Here is a 26,863-nt window from a genome sequence, read left to right on the forward strand (position 1 = left end):
GGATCAGGAAAGCTCGTTGAAGTCGGACATGTGGATGACGCCACCAGGATTCACGCTCAGGGAGGTCTGGACCTGTTGACAGAACACCGAAGATACCCTGTGCGTCAGGAAGAAGCAGAAATAAAAAGTTGCGAGGCCCAGCCTCAGTAATGAACTCCAGAGACACGCACGGAACTCAGTTTCCTATGCGGACACGGTTGTCTGATATGAACAGCTTTAAGCCAGTGAATAATGTGTGTCACATGAACGCAAAATCCCCAAGACTCGCTAAGTTTCACGGAAGATCGAAATTTAGTGCGGACGTCAATTCGGGTGCTTTTAATAGTTTCCACAATGAAATATTGTCTCCAAATTTGGTAGAAAACCCAAAGAGATTCTGGTCGTATGTAAAGTACACCAGTGGCAAGAAACAGTCCATACCGTCACTGCGCGATTGCGATGGAAATGTTACCGATTATGGTGCCACTAAAGCGGAGTTACTAACTAGTTTTCCGTAATTCCTTCACGAAATAAGGCAAAGTAAATATTCCAGAATTCGAAACCAGAACAGCCGTTAGCATGAGTGACATAAAAGTAAACATCTTAGGTGTTGCCTTTCTTAAGTGATTCGAGTTGTTTCGCAAGTCTTCCGGTCAGGATGGCATACCAATCAGTTTCTTTTCAGAGTAAGGAGACACAATAGCGCCTTTCTTAGCAATCATATACAACAGTTCACTTGACGAAAGGTCTGTTCCTACAGACTGGAAACTAGCACAGGTCACACCAATATTCAAGAGGGGAAATAGGAGTAACCCATTGAATTACAGACCCATATCACTGACCTCAATTTGCAGTAGGATTTTGGAGCATATACTGTACTCGACTCATAAATCACCTTGCAGAAAATGACTTACTGATGCGTAACGAACACGGATTCAGAAAATATCGTTCTTGTGCAACGCAGGTAGCTCTTTATTCCCATGAAGTAATGGTCGCTGTCGACAAGGGATCTCAGATCGATTCCATATTCCTAGATTTCCAGAAGGCTTTTGATACCGTTCCTCACAAGCGACTATTAATCAAATTGCGTGCTTATGGAGTATCGTCTTAGTTGTGTGAATGGATTCGTGATTTACTCTCAAAGAGGTCACATTTCGTAGTGATGGACGGTAAATCATCGAGTAGAACAGAAGTGATATCTGGCGTTCCGCAAGGTAGTGTCATAGGCCCTCTGCTGTTCCTGATTTACATAAATGATATTGGTGATAATCTGAGCAGCCCCCTTAGTTAGTTTGCAGATGACGCTATAATTTACCGTCAAGTAAAATCATCAGACGATCAATTCCAATTACAAAAAGATCTAGAGAGAATTTCTGTATGGTGCGAAAAGTGGCAGTTTGCTCCTCGCACAAATATAAGGGCTGTCAATTCGACTAAATACCTAGGAATTACAATTACGAGCAACTTAAATTGCAAAGATCACGTAGATAATATTTTGGGGAAGGCGAACAAAGACTGCGCTGTGTTGGCAGAACACTTAGAAGATGCGACAAACCCACTAAAGAGACACCCTACATTTCACTTGTCCGTCCTCTGCTGGAATATTGCTGCGCGGTGTGGGATCCTTACCAGGTAGGATTGACGCAGGACATCGAAAGGGTGCAAAGAAGGGCAGCCCGGCAGCCCGTTTCGTGTTATCGCGCAATAGGGGTCAGAGTGTCACTAATGTGATACGAGAGATGGGGTGGCAGTCACTGAAACAAAGGCGATTTTCTTTGCGGCTTGATCTACTTAAGAAATTTCTCTTACGAATGCGTAAATATTTTGTTGACACCCACCTACGAAGGGTGAAATGATCGTCGTAATAAAATAAGAGAAATCAGAGCTCCAACGGAAAGATTGAAGTGTTCATTCGAGAGTGGAATGGTTGTTGTTGTTGTTGAGGTCTTCAGTCCTGAGACTGGTTTGATGCAGCTCTCCATGCTACTCTATCCTGTGCAAGCTGCTTCATCTCCCAGTACTTACTGCAACCTACATCCTTCTGAATCTGGTTAGTGTATTGATCCCTTGGTCTCCCCCTACGATTTTTACCCTCCACGCTGCCCTCCAATGCTAAATTTGTGATCCCTTGATGCCTCACAACATGTCCTACCAAACGGTCCCTTCTTCTTGTCAAGTTGTGCCACAAACTCCTCTTCTCCCCAATTCTATTCAATACCTCCTCATTAGTTATGTGATCTACCCATCTAATCTTCAGCATTCTTCTGTAGCACCACATTTCAAAAGCTTCTATTCTCTTCCTGTCCGAACTACTTATCGTCCATGTTTCACTTTAATACATGGCTGCACTCCATACAAATACTCTCAGAAACGACTTCATGACAAATCTACGCTGGATTTTAACAAATTTCTCTTCTTCAGAAACGCTTTCCTTGCCATTGCCAGTCTACATTTTATATCCCCTCTACTTCGACCATCATCAGTTATTTTGCTCCCCAAATAGCAAAACTCCTTTACTACTTTAAGTGCCTCATTTCCTAATCCAATACCCTCAGCATCACCCGCCTTAATTCGACCGCATTCCATTATCCTCGTTTTGCTTTTGTTGATGTTCATCTTATAGCCTCCTTTCAAGACACTGTCCATTCCGTTCAGCTGCTCTTCCAGGTGCTTTGCTGCCTCTGACAGTATTACAATGTCATCGGCGAACCTTAAAGTTTTTATTTCTTCTCCATGGATTTTGATACCTACTCCGAATTTTTCTTTTGTTTTCTTTATTGCTTGCCCAATATACAGATTGAATAACATCGGGGAGAGGCTACAACCCTGTGGAATGGTAGAGTAGTAGTATTAGAATGGTTCGATGAACCCTCTGCCAGGCACTTAAGTGTGAATTGCAGAGTAATTGTAGATGTAGATGCAGGGGCAGTCAAATGAAAACCGAACACTTGCCACAACGGCACCATGGAGTGCTTACATTCTAAAGTAATCCCCGCACACGTTAAGACATTCATCCCACCGGGAGACAACACGAGCGATCGCTTACGGAATCACAACAGCACTCACTCCTGCATTTCCTCGTCCGACTGAATTCGTCGTCCGCGCGTGTCTTTCTTCAGGTCGCCAAAGGTGTGGAAATGACACGGTGACAGATCTGGGTTGTGTGAAGGATGTTGCGGTGTTCCCCGGCCAAATCGCTTAATTGTAGCCTTCGTGCGATTGGCAGTTGGGAGCGGGCGTTACCGTGAAACAGGATGATTCCGTCCGACAGTTCGAGCGCAAACGGCAAAGCCGACAGCTCAAATATATCACATCTCCTCCGCCAAAGAAATAGAAACCTCTTCATACATCTTCATCTACATCTACATCTATACTCCGCGAGCCACCTTACGGTGTGTGGCGGAGGGTACTTATTGTACCACTATCTGATCCCCCCTTCCCTGTTCCATTCACGAATTGTGCGTGGGAAGAACGACTGCTTGTAAGTCTCCGTATTTGCTCTAATTTCTCGGATCTTTTCGTTGTGATCATTACGGGAGATATATGTGGGCGGTAGTAATATGTTGCCCATCTCTTCCCGGAATGTGCTCTCTCGTAATTTCGATAATAAACCTCTCCGTATTGCGTAACGCCTTTCTTGAAGTGTCCGCCACTGGAGCTTGTTCAGCATCTCCGTAACGCTCTCGCGCTGACTAAATGTCCCCATGACGAATCGCGCTGCTTTTCGCTGGATCATGTCTATCTCTTCTATTAATCCAACCTGGTAAGGGTCCCATACTGATGAGCAATACTCAAGAATCGGACGAACAAGCGTTTTGTAAGCTACTTCTTTCGTCGATGAGTCACATTTTCTTAGAATTCTTCCTATGAATCTCAACCTGGCGCCTGCTTTTCCCACTATTTGTTTTATGTGATCATTCCACTTCAGATCGCTCCGGATAGTAACTCCTAAGTATTTTACGGTCGTTACCGCTTCCAATGATTTACCACCTATGGCATAATCGTACTGGAATGGATTTCTGCCCCTATGTATGCGCATTATATTACATTTATCTACGTTTAGGGAAAGCTGCCAGCTGTCGCACCATGCATTAATCCTCTGCAGATCCTCCTGGAGTACGTACGAGTCTTCTGATGTTGCTACTTTCTTGTAGACAACCGTGTCATCTGCAAATAGTCTCACGGAGCTACCGATGTTGTCAACTAAGTCATTTATGTATATTGTAAACAATAAAGGTCCTATCACGCTTCCCTGCGGTACTCCCGAAATTACCTCTACATCTGCAGATTTTGAACCGTTAAGAATGACATGTTGTGTTCTTTCTTCTAGGAAATCCTGAATCCAATCACAAACCTGGTCCGATATTCCGTAAGCTCGTATTTTTTTCACTAAACGTAAGTGCGGAACCGTATCAAATGCCTTCCTGAAGTCCAGGAATACGGCATCAATCTGCTCGCCAGTGTCTACGGCACTGTGAATTTCTTGGGCAAATAGGGCGAGCTGAGTTTCACATGATCTCTGTTTGCGGAATCCATGTTGGTTATGATGAAGGAGATTTGTATTATCTAAGAACGTCATAATACGAGAACACAAAACATGTTCCATTATTCTACAACAGATTGACGTAAGCGAAATAGGCCTATAATTATTCGCATCTGATTTATGACCCTTCTTGAAAATGGGAACGACCTGCGCTTTCTTCCAGTCGCTAGGTACTTTACGTTCTTCCAGCGATCTACGATAAATTGCTGATAGAAAGGGGGCAAGTTCTTTAGCATAATCACTGTAGAATCTTAAGGGTATCTCGTCTGGTCCGGATCCTTTTCCGCTAATAAGTGATAGCAGTTGTTTTTCAATTCCGATATGTTTATTTCAATATTTTCCATTTTGGCGTCCGTGCGACGGCTGAAGTCAGGGACCGTGTTACGATTTTCCGCAGTGAAACAGTTTCGGAACACTGAATTCAGTATTTCTGCCTTTCTTCGGTCGTCCTCTGTTTCGGTGCCATCGTGGTCAACGAGTGACTGAATAGGGGATTTAGATCCGCTTACCGATTTTACATATGACCAAAACTTTTTAGGGTTCTTGTTTAGATTGTTTGCCAATGTTTTATGTTCGAATTCGTTGAATGCTTCTCTCATTGCTCTCTTTACGCTCTTTTTCGCTTCGTTCAGCTTTTCCTTATCAGCTATGATTCGACTACTCTTAAACCTATGATAAAGCTTTCTTTGTTTCCGTAGTACCTTTCGTACATGATTGTTATACCACGGTGGATCTTTCCCCTCGCTTTGGACCTTAGTCGGTACGAACTTATCTAAGGCGTACTGGACGATGTTTCTGAATTTTTTCCATTTTTGTTCCACATCCTCTTCCTCAGAAATGAACGTTTGATGGTGGTCACTCAGATACAAATTCGGGTTACGTCGTGATGCCTTCCTTCTTCGACTGCAGGGACCTTGCGCTCTTCGAGTTCCTCAGGAGTGGAACCTCAGTCAGTGCACAGTGCTATGAAGACACTTTAGAGAAACTGCGACGAGTCATGAAGTCAAAACGAAAGGAACGCTGCCAGGCGAAAGCATCCCGTTGAAAGATTACGTCTATCCCCACACTGTGAATCGCAAAAAGGCTACCTTTGGCGATTTGGTTGGGAAACACTGCAGTGTCTTGCGTATTCTCCTGATCTTTCACTGTGTGAGTCACATCTTTGACAAAAGACACGCGTGGATGTTGATTTAAGTCGGACGGGGCGGAGCACGAATGAGCAGCCTGTCGCGTTCTACGAAACAGGAATTCATCGTATCGTCTCCCAATGGGATAAATGACTTAAAGGTGTGTTGTGATTACATTTGAATGCAACCACTCCCCGTGGCGTTGTGGCAGAGGTCTGGTTTTCATTTGAATGCCCCTCATAGTAGTAGTCCTAATTGCTGCTACAGTATAGTTCAAAACTACGAATACATCTATATCCTTACTCCGCGATTCACCATTGCCTGTTTGACAATGTTACATAGAACCACTTTGAGTATTTCTTTACTGTTCCACTCTCGAACAGCACGAGGGGAAAACAGAGACTGACTCTTTCCGTGTATACTTCGATTTCTCTTATTTTATTAGGACAATCCTTTCTCCCTATGCACGTGACAGCCAACAAAATAATTTCGTGTTCGGAGGAGAAACTTGGTGATTGATATTTCGTGAAAAGATTTTGCCGCAACGAAACGCGCCGTTGTTTTAATGACTGCCAGCACAACTCGCGTATCACATCCATGACTCTCTCTCTCTCTCCCTTATTTCATGGTAATGCAAAATTAACTGCCTTTCCTTGGACTTCCAGTATGATGGGACAATCCTATCTGCTAAAGACCCTATAAGGCGCAGCAATACCCCAGAATTGGACACGCAAGCTTAATCTAGGCAGTCTTTTTTAGCAGCCCCATTGCATCCTCTAACTCATCTGCCAATGAAACTCTATTTTTGGCTCACCTTCCCCACAACATTTCTAGGTATTTAGCAGAATCTACGAACTTTAAATCTGTTATTGTGTAACCCAAAATGTATTCTGTTGTTTAGGGTCAACGGCCACTTTTCGTACCATACAGATACATTGTTCAAATCATTTTATAATTCGCTTCCCTCTATTTGTGACTTTGCTATATGATTAACGGCTGCTCAGATTGTCTCCTTGATTAAAAGCAGCAGGGGACCTACATCCCTTCCTTGGGAAACCTTCAGCTATACCTTCGGTTTCAACTCATGGCTTTCAGCCAATAACTGCGGACTGTGTACTTTTTGAAATGTACAGGTAATCACGAATTCAGTAGTACATCTAAGGTGATAGTCCACAGGCACGAAATATGATTAGAATCCGATTGTGAGGAAAGATGTGAAAAGCCTTCCGAAAATCTCCAAATACGCTGCTAATTTGAAATCCACTGTCGGTATCACTCATTAGTTCTCGTGAATAAATGGCTAGTTGCGATTCAAAACAGCGATATTTCCTGAATCCGGTTGACTTTGTGTCAACAGTGAGTTTTCTTTGAGGTACCTGATAATGATGGAACACGGAATGTGTTTCAAAATGCTACTACAAACCGATCTCGGTGATGCGGTCTATAATTCAATGGATTACTTCTGCAATGGGCTGTCAAATCAAAACGAGACAGATTGAATAAAATAAGTAAACCGTTCATTACTTCACAAGTAATCGGTAAAACTGTTAACACACTTATCCCACTGTGAGAAAAGACTTTCAAAGCCATAATGGAAAAATGTTTCTTTTTACCTGTGGCAGGATGACTAAACTTCCCCAAGCCTGCATCTCTTCATCCAAACCAAATCGACGGCCACGAATCTCTTTCTAGAAATATGGGAACCTAGTGAAACTTCTGCAGCGTAATTGAAACAACCTTGACAACATGTGGAGCTCTGAATAAATAAATTTGTGGCCTTCGACGAAGAGGTGCACACTTGGAGAGGTTCAATCACGTGGTTCCGCAGATAACCGAAAACATTTTCCCATAAATGCGTTGACCGTCTTATTTGAAAGTGGGATAATTGTATTGACAGTTATGGTGAATACTCTTGGAATAATAAACAGTTTACTTCCTTTCCTTCCATCTGTCTCGTTTTCATTAGAGTGCCCCTTGGATACCTTTTCTCGTGTGTTAATGTGATCTGTAGAACTTCGCAGTCTTTAAATATGGTTCTTTCGCCTAGGGAGCTTTTGAAGGCGCCTGATGAAACTGAAGGCAGTTAATTAGCCTACTCTGAACATAACCTAAATGGTACGCAGTCTCTATCGGAATACTTGCTTTTATTATGTAACTTAAGTTGCTTCTCTGCACAGAAGGTATCTACTTGCAAATTATTCGTGTTGGCAGCTGTTTTTGGTTCCAATTCTAGAATATTTACTGCATCTTCTGTAGTGTGATAGTTGAAAACTGTTTTAAAATTTCTCTTTACTGTCGCTGTCATCTACATCTACATAATTACTCTGCAGTTTACAAATAAGTGCCTGACAGAGTTTTCATCAAACCACCTTCAAGCAACTTCCGTACCCTAGAAAATCGCGCGGGAACAATGAACATTTAAAGCTTTCCATGCGAGCTCTGATGTCCTATTATATTATAACTTCTCCCTAAGTAGGTAGGCGCCAAAAAATATTTTCACAATATGAGGAAAGAGGTGATGGTTGAAATATAATGAGAAGGTCCTGCCACTGTTGTTTTAGTGATTGCCGCCCCAGTTTGTTTCATATCCGTGCCACACTCTCCCCTATTTGGCGATATGCAAAACGAGTTCCCCTTCTTTGAATTCTTTTAATGTCAATCATATCTGAAACGGATCCCACACCGCACAGCAATATTTCAGAAGAGGGCGGGCAAGCTTAGTGTAAGCATCTCTTCAGTAGACCTGTTACGTTTTCTAAGTGTTCTGCCACTAAATCGCAGACTTCGGTTTGCTTTCCACACAACGGTATCTAAGTTATCGTTCCAGTTTGAGTTATTCGTGATTGTAATCCCTACGTATTTACTCGAATGCACAGCCTTCAGAATTGTGTGATTTATCGTGCGTCTGTATTTCAGCGGATTCATAATGCGGATGACTTCACACTTCCCACTATTTACAGTCAGTTGCCACTACTTGCACAACACAGGTATCTTGTCTACATTATTTTGGAATTCGTTTTGTTCATTTGATGATTTTGCAAGACGGTAAATCACAGCATCATCTGCAAACAATCTAAAACGTCTGTTCAGATTGTTTCCTAAATCGTTTATGCAGGCCAGGAACAGCAGAGGGTCTATAATACACCCTTGTGGAAACGCCAGATATTGCTTCTGTTTTACGCAACGTTGTCAAATGCCTTCTGGAAATCTAAAAACATGGAATCAATTTGACGTCCCCCGTGGATAACACTCATTACTTGAATAAAGATCTAGTTGCGTGTCACAGAAAGATATTTTCTGAATACGCGTTGGCTATTTGTCAAAAAATCGTTTTCTTCTACTAATTCATGATGTTCATACACAGTATATGTTCGAAAATCCTAATGAAAATCGACATTAGTGATATGGATCTGTAATTCAGCGTATTACTCCTACTTTCTTTCTTGGATATTCGTGTGACTTATGCAACTTTCCAGTCTTCGGGTAAGGACGATTGCACGAGCGAGTGGTTGTATATGATTTCTAAGTATGGGAAGCCCTGACTTCATTAAGTGTTTCAAGCAGCTTCGCTAACCGAGGACGTCTACTGCTCAATTACTTATGTTGACAGTTGTTCTTGATTCGAATTCTGGAAAAATTACTTCGCCTTCTTTTATGAAGGAATTTGGGAACGCCCGTATTAGTAACCTTGCTTTACTTGCACTGTGATCAATAACATTGTTATTGGCAACATTATCATTAAAAACAAAGTCGTAATGTATTGCAGCCATAGTGGCATCGTCAAATGTTAAATGCAAAATCAGCACTAGCTTCGTCAAATATATATAAATAACATCATATGCAAGAATCGTCTTGTTAGTAGCACTACTGCTCAAAACAAGCTGCCGTACAGTGCTATGGCACTCATGGCAGGGCACAGCTTTCGAGTCGAATTCTTGGCCGCTCCTGTCTCAGAAGAACAATGAAATCAGCCAGATTGAGATGGTCAGGGCATGTGGTATGAGCGAGTGATACGGAAATAACTAAAAGGATATTAGTTAGAAATTCAGAGGGCCATAGAGTGCAGCTTCTACTGGGACAGTTCCGCACTGTCGCCTGATAAACAAAATAAGAGCCTACGGAATATCAGACCAGCTGTGTGGCTGGTTGAAGAGTTTTTAGCAAACAGAACACAGCATGTTGTTATCAATGGAGAGACGTCTACAGACGTTAAAGTAACCTCTGGCGTGCCACAGGGGAGTGTTATGGGACCATTACTTTTCACAGTATATAAATGACCTAGTAGATAGTGTCTACATCTACATCTACATCTACATCTATACTCCGCGAGCCACCTTACGGTGTGTGGCGGAGGGTACTTATTGTACCACTATCTGATCCCCCCTTCCCTGTTCCATTCACGAATTGTGCGTGGGAAGAACGACTGCTTGTAAGTCTCCGTATTTGCTCTAATTTCTCGGATCTTTTCGTTGTGATCATTACGCGAGATATATGTGGGCGGTAGTAATATGTTGCCCATCTCTTCCCGGAATGTGCTCTCTCGTAATTTCGATAATAAACCTCTCCGTATTGCGTAACGCCTTTCTTGAAGTGTCCGCCACTGGAGCTTGTTCAGCATCTCCGTAACGCTCTCGCGCTGACTAAATGTCCCCATGACGAATCGCGCTGCTTTTCGCTGGATCATGTCTATCTCTTCTATTAATCCAACCTGGTAAGGGTCCCATACTGATGAGCAATACTCAAGAATCGGACGAACAAGCGTTTTGTAAGCTACTTCTTTCGTCGATGAGTCACATTTTCTTAGAATTCTTCCTATGAATCTCAACCTGGCGCCTGCTTTTCCCACTATTTGTTTTATGTGATCATTCCACTTCAGATCGCTCCGAATAGTAACTCCTAAGTATTTTACGGTCGTTACCGCTTCCAATGATTTACCACCTATGGCATAATCGTACTGGAATGGATTTCTGCCCCTATGTATGCGCATTATATTACATTTATCTACGTTTAGGGAAAGCTGCCAGCTGTCGCACCATGCATTAATCCTCTGCAGGTCCTCCTGGAGTACGTACGAGTCTTCTGATGTTGCTACTTTCTTGTAGACAACCGTGTCATCTGCAAATAGCCTCACGGAGCTACCGATGTTGTCAACTAAGTCATTTATGTATATTGTAAACAATAAAGGTCCTATCACGCTTCCCTGCGGTACTCCCGAAATTACCTCTACATCTGCGGAAGTTCCATGTGGCTTTTCGCGGATGATGCTGTAATATACAGAGAAGTTGCAGCATTAGAAAATTGTAGCGAAATGCAGGAAGATCTGCAGCGGATAGACACTTGGTGCAGGGAGTGGCAACTGACCCTTAACATAGACAAATGTAATGTATTGCGAATACATAGAAAGAAGGATCCTTTATTGTATGATTATATGGTAGCGAAACAAACACTGGTAGCAGTTACTTCTGTAAAATATCTGGGAGTATGCGTACGGAACGATTTGAGTGGAATGATCATATAAAGTTAATTGTTGGTAAGGCGGGTGCCAGGTTGAGATTCAGTGGCAAGGTAGTCCATCAACAAAGGAACTGGCTTACAAAACACTCGTTCGACCTATACTTGAGTATTGCTCATCAGTGTGGGATCCGTACCAGATCGGGTTGACGGAGGAGATAGAGAAGATCCAAAGAAGAGCGGCACGTTTCGTCACAGGGTTATTTGGTAACCGTGATAGCGTTACGGAGATGTTTAACAAACTCAAGTGGCAGACTCTGCAAGAGAGAGGCCCTCTGCATGGTGGTGTAGCTTGCTGCCCAGGTTTCGAGAGGGTGCGTTTCTGGATGAGGTATCGAATATATTGCTTCCTCTTACTTATACCTCCCAAGGAGATCACGAATCTAAAATTAGAGAGATTCGAGCGCGCACGGAGGCTTTCCGGCAGTCGTTCTTCCCGCGAACTATAAGCGAGTGGAACAGGAAAGGGAGGTAATGACAGTGGCACGTAAAGTGCCCTCCGCCACACACCGTTGGGTGGCTTGCGGAGTATAAATGTAGATGTAAATGCAGATGTGGAACCAGATGGGTCAGTGGAGTTATGGAGGACCTACAAAAAATGGGCTGTTGGGGATGAACAGGTGCAGTGGTGGAGAGTTACTGAAGAGGTGAATACGGAGCCGCAGTTCTGCTCGCTGTTGGCACTCACCGGCCCCGCCTGTTGCTGGTCCTCCTGAGGCTGTGGCGCCGCCTCCGCCGCCCGGTCTATGGCCTCCTGCGCGGCCTGCGACCTCTCCGGCACCGGCACGCTGGAGGCGGACCGCTTCTGCCACGAGCTGGGCTCCACGGGTGGCGGGCGGACCGGCGGGTTCACCACCGACAGCTCCTCAGCTGCAACCGGAGGGTGGGGCCGCAGTGAGGATTTGCAGAAAATAAAGGCGTGGTGTAATGACTGGCAGTTATCTCTCAATATTATTACGAGTAACCTACTACCTATAACAAGCCGAAAATCCCCATTAATGTAAGAGTACAAAATAAATGCACAGTCTTTAGAAGCGGTAACATCCGTCAAGTATCTGGATGTGACTATTCGAAATGATCTCAAACGGAATAATCAGATTACACAAGTAACGGGCAAGGCGAACTCTAGATAGCGGTTTATTGGTAGAATCCTGAAACGATGCAGTCCTTCAACAAAGGAAATTGCTTACAATGCGTTAATTCGTCCAGTCTTTCAGTATTCTTCGTCTGTATGGGACCCTTACCAGTTGGGTCTCATTCAAGAGATTCAGAAGGTCCAAAGAAGAGCGGCAAGATTCGTGACTGGTACATTTAGCCATCGCGAGACTGTTACAAATCTCATAGAAAGTTTGAAGTGGGACACACTTACAGATAGACGGCGCGCTAAACAGAAGGGGCTGCTCACTAAATTCCGAAATCCGATCTTCACCGAGCACGTAGAGCATATATTATTACCATCAACTTCCAAATCGCGGAATGATCACCATTCAAAGATAAGGGAAATTAGAGCTCGTACTGAGGCATTCAGACAGTAGTTTTTCCCTCGCGGGATCCGCGAGTGGAACAGTGGCGGGGTGGGGCGGGGCGGGGGGGGGGGGGGGGGCGGTGATATCACATTGGCGTGAGTTGTGCCCTCCACCACACATCGCTTGGTGGCTAGCGGAATATATATGTAGATGCAGATACAGCATCTTCGGAACCCGCCAGGGTTCCTTTAGTGGGAGGAAGTATTTATGAGTTCCAAAGTGCTCCCAGCATTCCAGCTACTACAATGACTGTACATAGGGAACTAAAAAGAATGGCCTACAATGGTCAAGTAGTTCCTCGTAAGCCACACATTTCTGTGGTCCAGTGTTTTCCAACCCTACCCGCCAGGGTAGCCGAGAGTGCTAATGCGCTGCTTCCTGGACTCGGGTAGGCGCGCCGGCCACGGATCGAATACGCCCGGCGGATTAACGACGAGGGCCGGTAGGCTGGCCAGCCTGGATGTGGTTTTTAGGCGGTTTTCCACATCCCGCTAGGTGAATACCGTGCTGGTCCCCGCGTTCCGCCTCAGTTACACGACTCACAGACATTCTGAAACGTTCGCACTATTTCCAGACTTACACTAGACGCAGACAGCTGGGGTACACTACTTCCGTCCCGGGGGAGGGGAGGGGGGGGTTGGGGTGGCAGCAGGAAGGGCATCCGGCCACCCCTTAACATTAACACTCCCAAATCCGTACTAATAAAAGCCGAGCCCGCATTGGAGCGGGACAAAGTCCCCAAGAAAGAAATAAAGAAATATAGTGCCTTGGGAGAAGTCTTCCCTGGTCCTCGGCGCTCAGTTCGAATCAGGACTCATACTGAAAGCAAGCCTACTCCAGTCAATGAGGTTCCAGATCGAATGTGCCAGACACCACTACAAAGGGGCTTGTTTGTGTACAGAGGTCAATGGTAGTAGGCGCAAGGGTCGCCGCGAACTCTGCCCCCTCCCTGCGAGCGGCTATTAATGGTTCTCGTGCTTACTACAGCACCAGTTGCGCGTCGAATCGGTGGTGATGATGAATCCGTCGCTCTGAATGCCTCAAGTTCTGTCGTCTCTCTACGTCGGCTGCTTCCCCCTTGACGCTGCATTCCGGTCTTGGTTCATCCATTCGTGCCAACATAGTGGGAAACTGCGCCACAACGTCACACATTCATCTACCGGCCGCCAGATTTTACAATTCAGCATTTACCGTCGATACCAGTATGAATATTAGTTTGTGACCAACTTGTATAACAACTTTGCGTTGCGTCGCTTTTTTCCCCCTTAGGGTATACAGGATGGTCCATTGATCGTGAGCGGGCCAAATATCTCACGAAATAAGCGTCAAACGAAACAACCACAAAGAACGAAACTGGTCTAGCTTGAAGGGGGAAACCAGATGGCGCTATGGTTGACCCGCTAGATGGCGCTACCATAGGTCAAACGGATATCGACCGCGTTTTTTTAAAAATAGGACCGCCTATTTTTAATTACATATTCGTGTAGTAAGTAAAGAAATATGAATGTTTTAGTTGGACCACTTTTTTCGCTTGGTGATAGATGGCGCTGTAATAGTCACAAACATATGGCTAACAATTTTGCACGAACAGTTGGTAAAAGATAGGTTTTTTAAATTAAAATACTAAATGTAGGTATGTTTGAACATTTTATTTCGGTTGTTCCAATGTGATACATGAACCTTTGTAAACTTATCACGTCTGAGAACGCATGCTGTTACAGCGTGATTACCTGTAAATACCACATTAATGCAATAAATGGTCAAAATGATGTCCGTCAACCTAAATGCGTGTAACGACATTTCTCTCAGCAGCGAGTAGTTCGCCTTCCGTAATGTTTGCACGTGCATTGACAATGCGCTGACGCACGTTGTCAGGCGTTGTCGGTGGATCACGATAGCAAATATCCTTCAACTTTCCCCACAGAAAGAAACCCGGGGACGACGGATCCGGTGAACGCGCGGGCCATGGTATGGTGCTTCGACGACCAATCCACCTGTCATAAAATATGCTATTCAATGCCGCTTCAACCGCACGCGAGCTATGTGCCGGACATCCATCATGTTGGAAGTACATCGCCATTCTGTCATGCAGTAGTTCATATGTTCAAATGTGTGTGAAATCTTATGGGACTTAACTGCTAAGGTCATCAGTCCCTAAGCTTACACACTACTTAACCTTAATGATCCTAAGGACAAACACACACACCGATGCCCGAGGGAGGACTCGAACCTCCGCCGGGACCAGCCGCACAGTCCATGACTGCAGCGCCTTAGACCGCACGACTAATCCCGCGCGGCATGCAGCAGTAACATCTTGTAGTAACATCTGCAGAACATTATGTAGGAAATCAGCATACATTGCACCATGTAGATTGCCATCAATAAAATGGGGGCCAATTATCCTTCTTCCCTTAATGCTGCACCATACATTACCCGCCAAGGTCGGTGATGTTCCACTTGTCGCAGCCATCGTGGATTTTCCGTTGCCCAGTAGTGTATATTATGCCGGTTTACGTTACCGCTGTTGGTGAATGACGCTTCGTCGCTAAATAGAACGTGTGGAAAAAATCTGTCATCGACCCGTAATTTCTCTTGTGCCCAGTGGCAGAACTGTTCGCGACGTTCAAAGTCGCCGCCATGCAATTGCTGGTGCATAGAAATATGGTACGGGTGCAATCGATGTTGATGTAGCATTCTCAACACCGACGTTTTTTAGATTCCCGATTCTAGCGCAATTTGTCTGCTACTGATGTGCGGATTAGCCGCGACAACAGCTAAAACACCTACTTGGGTATCGCCATTTGTTTCAGGTCGTGGTTGACGTTTCACATGTGGCTGAACGCTTCCCGTTTTCTTAAATAACGTAACTATCCGGCGAACGATCCGGACACTTGGATGATGTCGTCCAGGATACCGAGCAGCATACATAGCACACTCTCGTTGGGCGTTTTGATCACAATAGCCATACATTTGGTAAACGGTCCATTTTAACACGGGTGATGTATCACGAAGCAAATACCGTCCGCACTGGCGGAATGTTACGTGACACCACGTACTTATACGTTTGTGACTATTACAGCGCCATCTATCACAAAGCGAAAAAGTGGTCCAACTAAAACATTCATATTTCTTTACTTACTACACGAATATGTAATAAAAAATGGGGGTTCCTATTAAAAAAAACGCTGTTGATATCCGTTTGACCTATGGCAGCGCCATCTAGCGGGCCAACCATAGCGCCATCTGGTTTCCCCCTTCAAGCTAGACGAGTTTCCTTGTTTGTAATTTTTTCGTTTGACCCTAATTTCGTGAGATATTTGGCCCGGTCACTATCAATGGATCACCCTGCATATAACTTTGGCAAGGTGATCATTACAATTCCGGTTACTCCTGGTACACGCACATAACACTAAAGAAATGTAGGCAAGGCAGCACAAGCTGAGGAGTAATGATGAACAGAAGTGCCAACTAGTATTCAAATCCTACTAGATATTTAGCTTGTGACTATGTCCCAGTTAGAACAACACCAGAGCATCGGCACCGGACACGTTCGACAATCTCTTTCTCTGTTGTAAGCACGAAAGTGCCACAGCTCTAACCTGGAGCTCAGTTACCTTAGGTGGTGCACACTAGTGACCCACCACCCTAAATGCGTCAGGCAGGCTGCCCTGACACTAGACTCACATTCATAAGGAGCGATGTTCAAATACGATGGTCTCCCCATCCTAATTCGGATTTTGACTGATTACCCTAAATCTCAGAGGTGACTGCTGGGATGGTGCTACTGAAAGAATTCATTTGGTTCCCTCGCCCATGCTCGTCCCATCCAAGCGTGGCAGCCTTCTTTGACCTTATCTACAACTGAGCTACACTCATTTCGCTCCATTGAGATGTGTTCGTGATAGGTTCAAAGTACTGTGATAGCCACCTTAGAATCATGTGCCCCAGTCTTTTCTCAGCCTACTTTCTACAAATATGACATAAAACATTGCAAGTGATTCAACAATATCTCTAGATTCCCTCTAGTCACCAGAACCGGTCTCAAGGTGTCAAACAAGAACTCCACTATGAGATTTTCACTCTGCAGCGGAGCGTAGCTCAGTTGGTAGAGCACTTGCCCGCGAAGGGCAAAGGTCCCGAGTTCGAGTCTCGGTCCGGAACAAAGTTTTAATCTGCTCCAGAGGGTCTCTGCTAATTCCTGGCAGCAAAACTTTATTATTGATGACTACAGATCGGATTATATGCATCACAAAAACTTTGAAATATGCTTGAAAATATGCATGAAAAATGCTTAAAAATGCATGAAAAGTGTCGAAATATGCAAGATCAAATAACAAAAAACATTGTAGATACTGCGTGCATTATATCTCAAACTCGAACCGCTACATATCAATTGCGAGGAAGAGCGCTGACCACGCGAAAAATCGGTGCACTAAGAACGCTGATATTTTCTGAGTCATACTGGTAGAGGTTAGGAAGACGGCCTTACTGGAATTATTTTCTAAAAATTTACAAAATGGGGACGCATACCATGTTTAGAGAATTGTACCTTCTTTGCTATTGTTGTCAGTAACAAGCAGATGCGATGCGAGTGAATCACAGCAAAACAATTTATATGGGCAGGACCAACTTCGAGATATAACGCACGCAGAGGGGCGCGTTCAAAAACTCCGTAATATTTTGTTTAAAAAGCGACATACAATCATAAATTTTTTTTTGAATAGCGTTAACTTTTAATTAAGACTTTTGGACCAAAGCATCACTTACAGTTTATTTTACATTTTTCTACTATTGTAAATGTAAACCACCGAGTACTGTTCCAAATGTTCTGTAGTAATATTGTCTTCGATCACTCAAAACATTTTTATAAGCAGAAAACGACCGTTCTACATCAACTGAGGTATCGGCAGTATTTGAATTTGGGTGCTGTGGTGGCACTTATTGTTGCTGGTAGAAGTTCACCCGTCCCAATTAACAAAACTATCAATTTGGCACAAGGTTTCGAAGCCTGGATTATTGTTTGAAAGGTTTTCAAACTTTCCTTTAAGTTTTCTTGGTAATACCTCCGGCAATGAGGAGTTCACTAGAATAATTTTATTCATTAACTGAATAGATTCATTCAACGCCAAACCTTGAGTTTAAAGCTTTTTAATGCTTGCAGGTATATGGGAAAAATGAGTGCTAGTCACAGCAATGTCACTTTTAACGCCAGATTCATCAAAAGCTTCTCTGCACTGGCTAACTGCCAAATCCTTTGCACTATCGAAGTGGTTTACTACCCCTAGCCGGCCGCTGTGGATGAGCGGTTGTAGGGGCTTCAATCCGGAACCACGCGGCTGCTACGGTCGGAGGTTCGAATCCTGCCTCGGGCATGGATGTGTGCGATGTTCTTAGGTTATTTAGATTTACGTAGTTCTAAGTCTAGGGGACTGATAGCCTCAGATATTAAGTCCCATAGTGCTTAGAGCCATTTACTACCCCTTAAATGGCTTCAAAAAAAAATGGCTCTGAGCACTATGCGACTTAACTTCTGAGGTCATCAGTCGCCTAGAACTTAGAACTACTTAAACCTAACCAACCTAAGGACATCCCACACATCCATGCACAAGGCAGGATTCGAACCTGCGACCGCAGCGGTCGCTCGGTTCCAGACTGTAGCGCCTAGAACCGCACAGCCACTCCGGCCGGCTAAATGGCTTCGAAATGTTCATTGTAAAAAGCAAATGCTGGTCTAATTGGAACTTTCTTTGCGCGAAACGTTTTTTTTTCGCAAGCTTGACAATATAAAACAATTATGTCATGTGTAAATGTTCCAGGATGGTCGGCTATCCACGAAAAGACGTTTCTTTTTTCGGGCAGCATGGCCCACAACACGTTACACACTACAAGTCGTAAACACGTTCAACTGTGTACAACTAAATAGAAAGCTAATGTGAAACAAAGGACGTGTACCTAAAAGCTTCAGTAGTTTAATTTCATTGTCACCGACGCGTACTGTGTGACAGCGGAGGGGATTAACCGGGGCGCGGCCGCAGGACCATTGACTCTGTCTGCCTGTTCCTCTGCTGTAATGATTCTGCTAGGCAGTGGTCTCTCGATTGGCGACTGCACGCTGTTCTAAGTCGCGGTCAATCTGTGAAACATCAAAACTAGATCGAGCTAGAGACCTCCCGTCTAAATTTTTAAAATATTGTAAACATAGAGCGAAAATATGCATCGCCACTCGTTCATAGTTAAAATATGCAACAACCGGTGAAAAGGAGCCAAATATGCAAATGCATGTAATCCGGTCTCTATTGATGACCTTTGGAGGTAGCTGATGTTGCGCCACCTTTGCTTCCGTCACACTATTGATGTAGTGTCCTGTAAAGGGGCCAGGGCAGATTCAGGTGCCTTCAGAACGGCCCTAAGACTCTCATGTTCTCTTAGCGTCCCTCAGCAGCACATTCAACCAGTCTTTGGCTGTTGGATGTGGCTGATGTTGCGTATTGGCGCCTCTTCCATAAAATGTGATACGTGCCACACTAGCAGCCCTAGGACCCCATAGGCTCCTGGAAACATCTCCCTGAATACAGGGTTATTACAAATGATTGAAGCGATTTCACAGCTCTACAATAACTTTATTATTTGAGATATTTTCACAATGCTTTGCACACACATACAAAAACTCAGTTTTTTTTAGGCATTCACAAATGTTCTATATGTGCCCCTTTAGTGATTCGGCAGACATCAAGCCGATAATCAAGTTGCTCCCACACTCAGCGCAGCATGTCCCCATCAATGAGTTCGAAAGCATCGTTAATGCGAGCTCGCAGCTCTGGCACGTTTCATGGTAGAGGAGGTTTAAACACTGAATCTTTCACATAACCCCACAGAAAGAAATTGCGAATTTGCTGCACGAATGCGTGAGGATTCTCTACCGCCCAGATGCGCACATTGTGTCTGTTCACTTCACCATTAAGAAAAAATGTTGTTTCATCACTGAAAACAAGTTTCGCACTGAACGCATCCTCTTCCATGAGCTGTTGCAACCGCGCCGAAAATTCAAAGCGTTTGACTTTGTCATTGGGTGTCAGGGCTTGTAGCAATTGTAAACGGTAAGGCTTCTGCTTTAGCCTTTTCCGTAAGATTTTCCAAACCGTCGGCTGTGGTACGTTTAGCTCCCTGCTTGCTTTATTCGTCGACTTCCGCGGGCTACGCGTGAAACTTGCCCGCACGCGTTCAACCGTTTCTTCGCTCACTGCAGGCCGACCCGTGGATTTCCCCTTACAGAGGCATCCAGCAGCTTTAAACTGCGCATACCATCGCCGAATGGAGTTAGCAGTTGCTGGATCTTTGTTGAACTTCGTCCTGAAGTACCGTTGCACTGTTATGACTGACTGATGTGAGTGCATTTCAAGCACGACATACGCTTTCTCGGCTCCTGTCGCCATTTTGTCTCACTGCGCTCTCCAGCGCTCTGGCGGCAGAAGCCTGAAGTGCGGCTTCGGCCGAACAAAACTTTGACTTTTTCTACGTATCTGTAGTGTGTCGTAACCATATGTCAATGAATGGAGCTACAGTGAATTTATGAAACCGCTACAATAATTCGTAATAGCCCTGTATTTCCCTGGTCTGTTCCTCATAGGCATTGTTGATGTTACTGCATCTGGCTACAAAGATAGCTTGTTTTGTGGAGATGTGAGGTCCCAGGTACATTTTTTTTTCATTTGCCGCCCTGATTTTACGACCCACCACCTGATTACTTAAGGTGGGCCTTTATTGACCACTTGGCCGCTGCGATCGGTATATGGGCGCTCATGTGGCTGAACCTCCACACCAGGGCCCGCTTCCAATGTCACACGTCTTGCCCGTGTCCCGCCACATGGAGGCATAGTTAATAGTGTTCTGTTTCTGTCTCTCTTATTTCTTTCCTTTTACTTGGTTATCTTTGTTTGCTATTTGTCTTTCTTTTCTTTATGGCAGCTTTCCCAAACCGTTCAACAAAAATTTACATGAAATTTAAATTTTGAAAAAGAAATACAAAAATATAGTTTAGAATGAACAAGAGGAAACAAGACAGAAGAGGAAGTAGTTTATAGTCCCTCCACCTTGGGGAACTGAGGATGAAAGCCTTCGAATTAGTTATCAAGCCATTGATCCTCAGTCTCCAATCCTTTGATTACCTCTAACAAAGAAGATCTATGCTAATCTATAATTACTATGCTAATTACTAAATCAGTTACTAAGATAATTACGCTATTCACAGCTTTAAAGTTCCGTGTTTGCCTGTGGTTACCACAGTAACAGACTCGGAGCACCTGCAACCCATATTAGACCAACCCCAAAAACAGTTGACCCTTGTTCCGTTAGCTATTGGACACTGCTGATGTTGTAACATCTAGCTACCCATGTATTATTGGCTTTGAGCTGGAGCTGCACCTCAACAGGTCGCAGACCTCTGAGCACTCCAAACAGTAGGTTCTCTGTTGTTGGACACTGGATGTGGCTGATGGTGACCCACCAGGGCGGCCCCACAGTACTGACACTGACCTTGCTTCCTGGTGATGCGCCTCGGCAGTTCCCAGGTGCCTCGGTAGCAGCCCCAGGGCCCTCGTGGTCCCCTGGGGACCCCCGGCAGCAGGTGTCCCCTGTCGTTGGCTATGGGCCGCGGCTGATGGTGAGCTCTGCCGAAGGCGGCTCGCTTTGAAGGCCACCGCTCGGGGACCTCCCAGTTGCGGAGGCGGCGCGGGTTGTACGCACCCTCGAACTGCAACAGTGGAGAAACAGTAGTCATCCTCTAACATAACACGTCTTACCACGGAACAAAACACACACCTGAAGAGACAACAAGTATTAATTCCAAGTGCTGTAGCTCATCTCAAAAATGATGTGAATGCTTGTTCAGAAGGTGAAAGTACCATTGAAGCACGAACATGGAGAGCCAGAGTCGCTCTTTGTATACAGACTGGTGTAACACTCCACAGATGGGCTTCACCAACGAGCTGGCACAAACAAAAGCTGTTGCTTGCCTGTGAGATGAGAGCCAACGGTTGAGGAGGACTTTTGCGCCTAAAACACCAGTTTCCTCTGTAAGGTGTCAGGCAAATCCAACACCTTCCATGAAAACCCTGACATGATAAGCAAATCCAGTAGTATGTCACATAGCTCCGAATAAATCGTGACATTAAATTAGCCAAAGTGATACGAGTAACGAGTGAGCAAATGGAATACCACAGACTAACACAAGAATGTCTAAATGCATGTCATACCTTCCCACCGTGAGACAGACGCAGTTCCGACGGGAGAAATGAGAACAGAAGCCGAGAGCAGAACCATGTTAAGCTAGAAGGCCCTACTATAAGGGACGGACTGGACACCCACGTCGCCAGCTAACCACTAGGACCACCCCAGCTGCAAGTTTTAGTGTGAGAATTTTTCGCGTCTCTGTTATGTTAGGACCACCCCCCAGCCCATGTTAAAAGCTAGAGCCCTCCAGAAGAACAGTATAGATCTTACGATAACGCTAAAAGGACCACACCAGCTGCAAGATTTAGCGTGAGACTTTTTCACGTCTCTGTTACGTTGCAAACTTTAAAAAAAAACATTGCCCCACCACGAAAAGTATAATGTTTCTCATTGGATAGACAGAATTTTTGTAGGCGGAGCTTAAGGTTAACATTGACATCCTGATTGGTCAGATGAAAACATTGCCAGATAGTTTTTTTAAACCAACGTCGGTAAATTGTAGTAAGGAGAAGTGAGGAGAGAGTTTCTTCCGAGACGGCGAGGTGAGCGGAGCTGTGCTGACCGCCGCCCCCTGACGAACACCGACAAGGTAATGAACGCACGCGATGCCGCATAACAGCGCATAAAGCTTCACTCAGAACTGCAGAAGTCTCATCTGTTACATCCCCTTTTTACGTAATACTAGTGTCGATCGTCAATTAAAGCTCATGGTGTTCACATTTGTCACTTGAAGTAAAAATCTGAAACGCGATTATTTTTCTGTTATATAGTTATTGAGAAGCCACATCAGCCACTGTAATTTACGACAAGTTAGATAAGTAATTAAAGATAATTGAGGGTCACTGTAGACCATTTTAATAGTTTTCTCTTTTATGAAACTCAATTTAAACCTAGATTATAGATGTGATATGGCATTGCTCATCCTTCCATCCATTGTAGAACTTGGAAATCCATTCAGGGAACATTTGTTCACATTTTTGTCGAACGCAGTTGGTTTTTACCATCCTGTATTAAAATATTTCCTTTTATCAATAGTGCAATTTATAAACGATGTTTTGTGAGTAGAATAAAATTTCCAAAGGTAAACTTAACTGCTTTTTCGACGTTATTTTACCAGCTAACTAAAAATAAGAAAGCCTTGAACCTCTTCCACTAAATTTAATTAGTATTAAGATTCTTTTACAGGGAGTGCAGTGGAGCTGACGCTGAAATCATTAAGTATTTGGTTATATCATCGCTAGTCTCACTGAACTCTTCTGAACTCTACATGTCATGTGTGGTCTGGCGTCTCCTTACCAGCAACAGGTCCCAGGTTCAAACTAGTCAATTCCCTAAAAAACACGCTCAGAGCGTCGTTGCGCGAAAGTGGTAGGGAGACACAATATACAGGGCTATTACAAATGATTGAAGCGATTTCATAAATTCACTGTACCTCCATTCATTGACATATGGTCACGACACACTACAGATACGTAGAAAAACTCATAAAGTTTTGTTCGGCCGAAGCCGCACTTCAGGCTTCGGCCGCCAGAGCGCTCGAGAGCGCAGTGAGATAAAATGGCGACAGGAGCCGAGAAAGCGTATGTCGTGCTTGAAATGCACTCACATCAGTCAGTCATAACAGTGACACGATACTTCAGGACGAAGTTCAACAAAGATCCAGCAACTGTTAACTCCATTCACCGATGGTATGCGCAGTTTAAAGCTTCTGGATGCCTCTGTAAGGGGAAATCGACGGGTCGGCCTGCAGTGAGCGAAGAAACGGTTGAACGCGTGCGGGCAAGTTTCACGCGTAGCCCGCGGAAGTCGACGAATAAAGCAAGCAGGGAGCTAAACGTACCACAGCCGACGGTTTGGAAAATCTCACGGAAAAGGCTAAAGCAGAAGCCTTACCGTTTACAATTGCTACAAGCCCTGACACCCAATGACAAAGTCAAACGCTTTGAATTTTCGGCGCGGTTGCAACAGTTCATGGAAGAGGATGCGTTCAGTGCGAAACTTGTTTTCAGTGATGAAGCAACATTTTTTCTTAATGGTGAAGTGAACAGAAACAATGTGCGAATCTGGGCGGTAGAGAATCCTCACGCATTCGTGCAGCAAATTCGCAATTCACCAAAAGTTAATGTGTTTTGTGCAAACTCACGGTTTAAAGTTTACGGCCCCTTTTGTTCTGCGAAAAAAACGTTACAGGACACGTGTATCTGGACATGCTAAAAAATTGGCTCATGCCACAACTGGAGACCGACAGCGCCGACTTTATCTTTCAACAGGATGGTGCTCCACCGCACTTCCATCATGATGTTAGGCATTTCTTAAACAGGAGATTGGAAAACCGATGGATCGGTCGTGGTGGAGATCATGATCAGCAATTCATGTCATGGCCTCCACGCTCTCCCGACTTAACCCCATGCGATTTCTTTCTGTGGGGTTATGTGAAAGATTCAGTGTTTAAACCTCCTCTACCAAGATACGTGCCAGAACTGCGAGCTCGCATCAACGATGCTTTCGAACTCATTGATGGGGACATGCTGCGCCGAGTGTGGGAGGAACTTGATTATCGGCTTGATGTCTGCCGAATCACTAAAGGGGCACATATCGAACATTTGTGAATGCCTAAAAAAACTTTTTGAGTTTTTGAATGTGTGTGCAAAGCATTGTGAAAATATCTCAAATAATAAAGTTATTGTAGAGCTGTGAAATCGCTTCAATCATTTGTAATAACCCTGTAGAACAGACAGACACCACGCACAATGTTAAACCTCCAATAAAATGAGTCCAAGAATCACAGCCCTGTATTGAACTTACTCATGTCCCTATTTAAATCGAGAAAATATAATAACCATCGGGGTTTGGAATGCAGTACTAAAAGAAGCAAATAAGTTGCGGAAGAAAGTGGCCTCGTTAGCAAGAATAAGCGAGGAGAAGGTTAACAGAGTTCTGCAGTAAATTTCAGAACGTAAGAGCGAATACGCTGTTCAAAAATCACAAGAGAAGGTGGTAAACTTGGAGAATCCCAGACGCATGAGTAGATGCCAACTGGGTGACGTCATGTAAGACAAAATTCCTAAATTAAATCTTGTATTGTAAGGCGTACTCAGGAGATAAGTCTCACATCACAATTTAGAAACGATGGAGAGTGGACTGAGGTTTAAGAGACTTGCCTGAAGAATCGGTGCAGAAAGAAATGGGATACAGAAGTACAGAGGAATAATGAGACGCATTTGAAGTTCTCTAAAGATGTAGATACTGTGATAATGAACAGCACACTAGGCAGTTCAGTGGAAGAGGAATGAACATTTCTAAAATTGGCAATCACACCAGTTTGACAGATAAAAATGGGTTTACGGAAGGTAACCGGGAGAAAACTTTGGGTAACAGAAGAAAGACTAAAAGTAAGTGAAGAAAGAAAGAAGTACAAAATTGTTCAGGGAAAGATCCGAGTACAGCAATATAAGTCATTTAGGAATGCAATAATTACAGAGTTGAGGGAAGTCTAAGCGAAATGACTACAGGGGAAATGCAACGAAATCGAAAAAAAGACTTTGTCGGTAGGAAAGATCCAGAGTATGGAAAAGTCAAAAGAACCTTCTGTGAAATGGAAGAACTAGGGTGGCAATATTAAGGATGCAATGGGAATTTTATTGTTGCTTTTCTCAGGGAAAATGAAATAGTTACAGGATCTATTGAATAAACTGAACAGTCTAAAGAGGACAGAATTTGGGTTAAAAGTGAATCAAGGAAAAGAAAAGAATTAGTAGTAGCAAAAATGAGATTAGTGATAAACTTAACGTCAGAATTTATTTATTTCATTTATTCACTTTATTTTACATGTTCAGGAATCAGATAAAGAAAATAATAAAAACAGTAAAATTGTGCAGGGCACTGCAGATTTTCTGTTAGATGGGCCATAAATTCTAGAATTCCACTGTCATGGTGGCCTATCCCTTATTCCATATAAATCTTCTGTGGTGCAAGGACCAGGCAGGTTTCTGCAGACCAGGAGGTTTTGAGAGTCCTGCAAGTCACCACTCACAAAATTCATCTTCACTCACGAAGCCCCACTCTCTGAAGTTCGCCTGGTCAGTTGGTTTGGTGCCTTCCATCTCACATACGGCAGATGAAATCCCAGAGCAGGTTATTCCTTCATGTTCTCCCCAACCCTTTCGGTTTATGAATTTCGCCATAGCCTTGATCGGCGAGTACTAGACGCCGATTACAGAATAATTTTGGCGACAGAAGTAGGTCGTGGGCAGCCAGCCACAATGCGTCCACTCTCAGTCAACGTCGTATCTACCAGTTTGGAAATTTGCCAAACTGCTGCTGCGTGTTTTGCTGCAGAGAAGCATAGTGCTGGGTCAGATGTACGGAGTATGTTTGGTTCAAATGGTTCAAATGGCTCTGAGCAGTATGGGACTTAATATGAGGCCATCCATCCCCTAGAACTTAGAACTACTTAAACCTAACTAAACTAAGGACATCACACACACCCATGCTCGAGACAAGATTCGAACCGTCGACCGTAGCGGTCGCGCGGTTCCAGACTGAAGCGCCTAGAACCGCTCAGCCACACCGGCCGGCAGTACGTTTGGTTGGCAGCCCCAGGTGAAGTCAGTAACTTTACGTGTGATTTGGGCAGATACTTTTATGCTTGTTTCTTGGTAATGATTTTTGAATGTCAGACTAAGATCAAACATTACACCAAGGTACGAGGTGCATTGAAGTTCTAACGCCTCCGATTTTTTTCTCCGGACTGGAAAGAGATAGAAACATGCACATTGTTTTAAAATGAGGCCGCATTCATCCCAGAGATAGCAGCACCGTACGGCAGACGAAATTTTACCGCCAGCGGCGAGAATGAGAACTATTTTAAATACTTAAAATGGTGACGTTTTCCTTACTTGAACAGCGTGCAATCATTCGTTTTCTGAATTTGCGTGGTGTGAAACCAA

At 44.1% G+C, this 26,863-nt stretch overlaps 1 protein-coding gene across 1 annotated transcript; it reads right to left on the minus strand.

Annotated features, from left to right (window-relative positions):
- Positions 1–3: 3 nt before the first annotated feature.
- On the minus strand, positions 4–26,017 carry LOC126424702 (protein Flattop homolog). Its single transcript, XM_050087427.1, has 4 exons — positions 25,967–26,017; positions 21,219–21,435; positions 11,849–12,030; positions 4–72 (listed from the first exon to the last, which is right to left on the minus strand). Exons 1-4 carry the CDS (start codon positions 26,015–26,017, stop codon positions 4–6), a joined length of 519 nt encoding a protein of 172 aa, XP_049943384.1.
- Positions 26,018–26,863: the final 846 nt, after the last annotated feature.

The sequence above is a fragment of the Schistocerca serialis genome, chromosome 10 (assembly GCF_023864345.2).
Source record: "Schistocerca serialis cubense isolate TAMUIC-IGC-003099 chromosome 10, iqSchSeri2.2, whole genome shotgun sequence".
NCBI lineage: Eukaryota > Metazoa > Arthropoda > Insecta > Orthoptera > Acrididae > Schistocerca > Schistocerca serialis.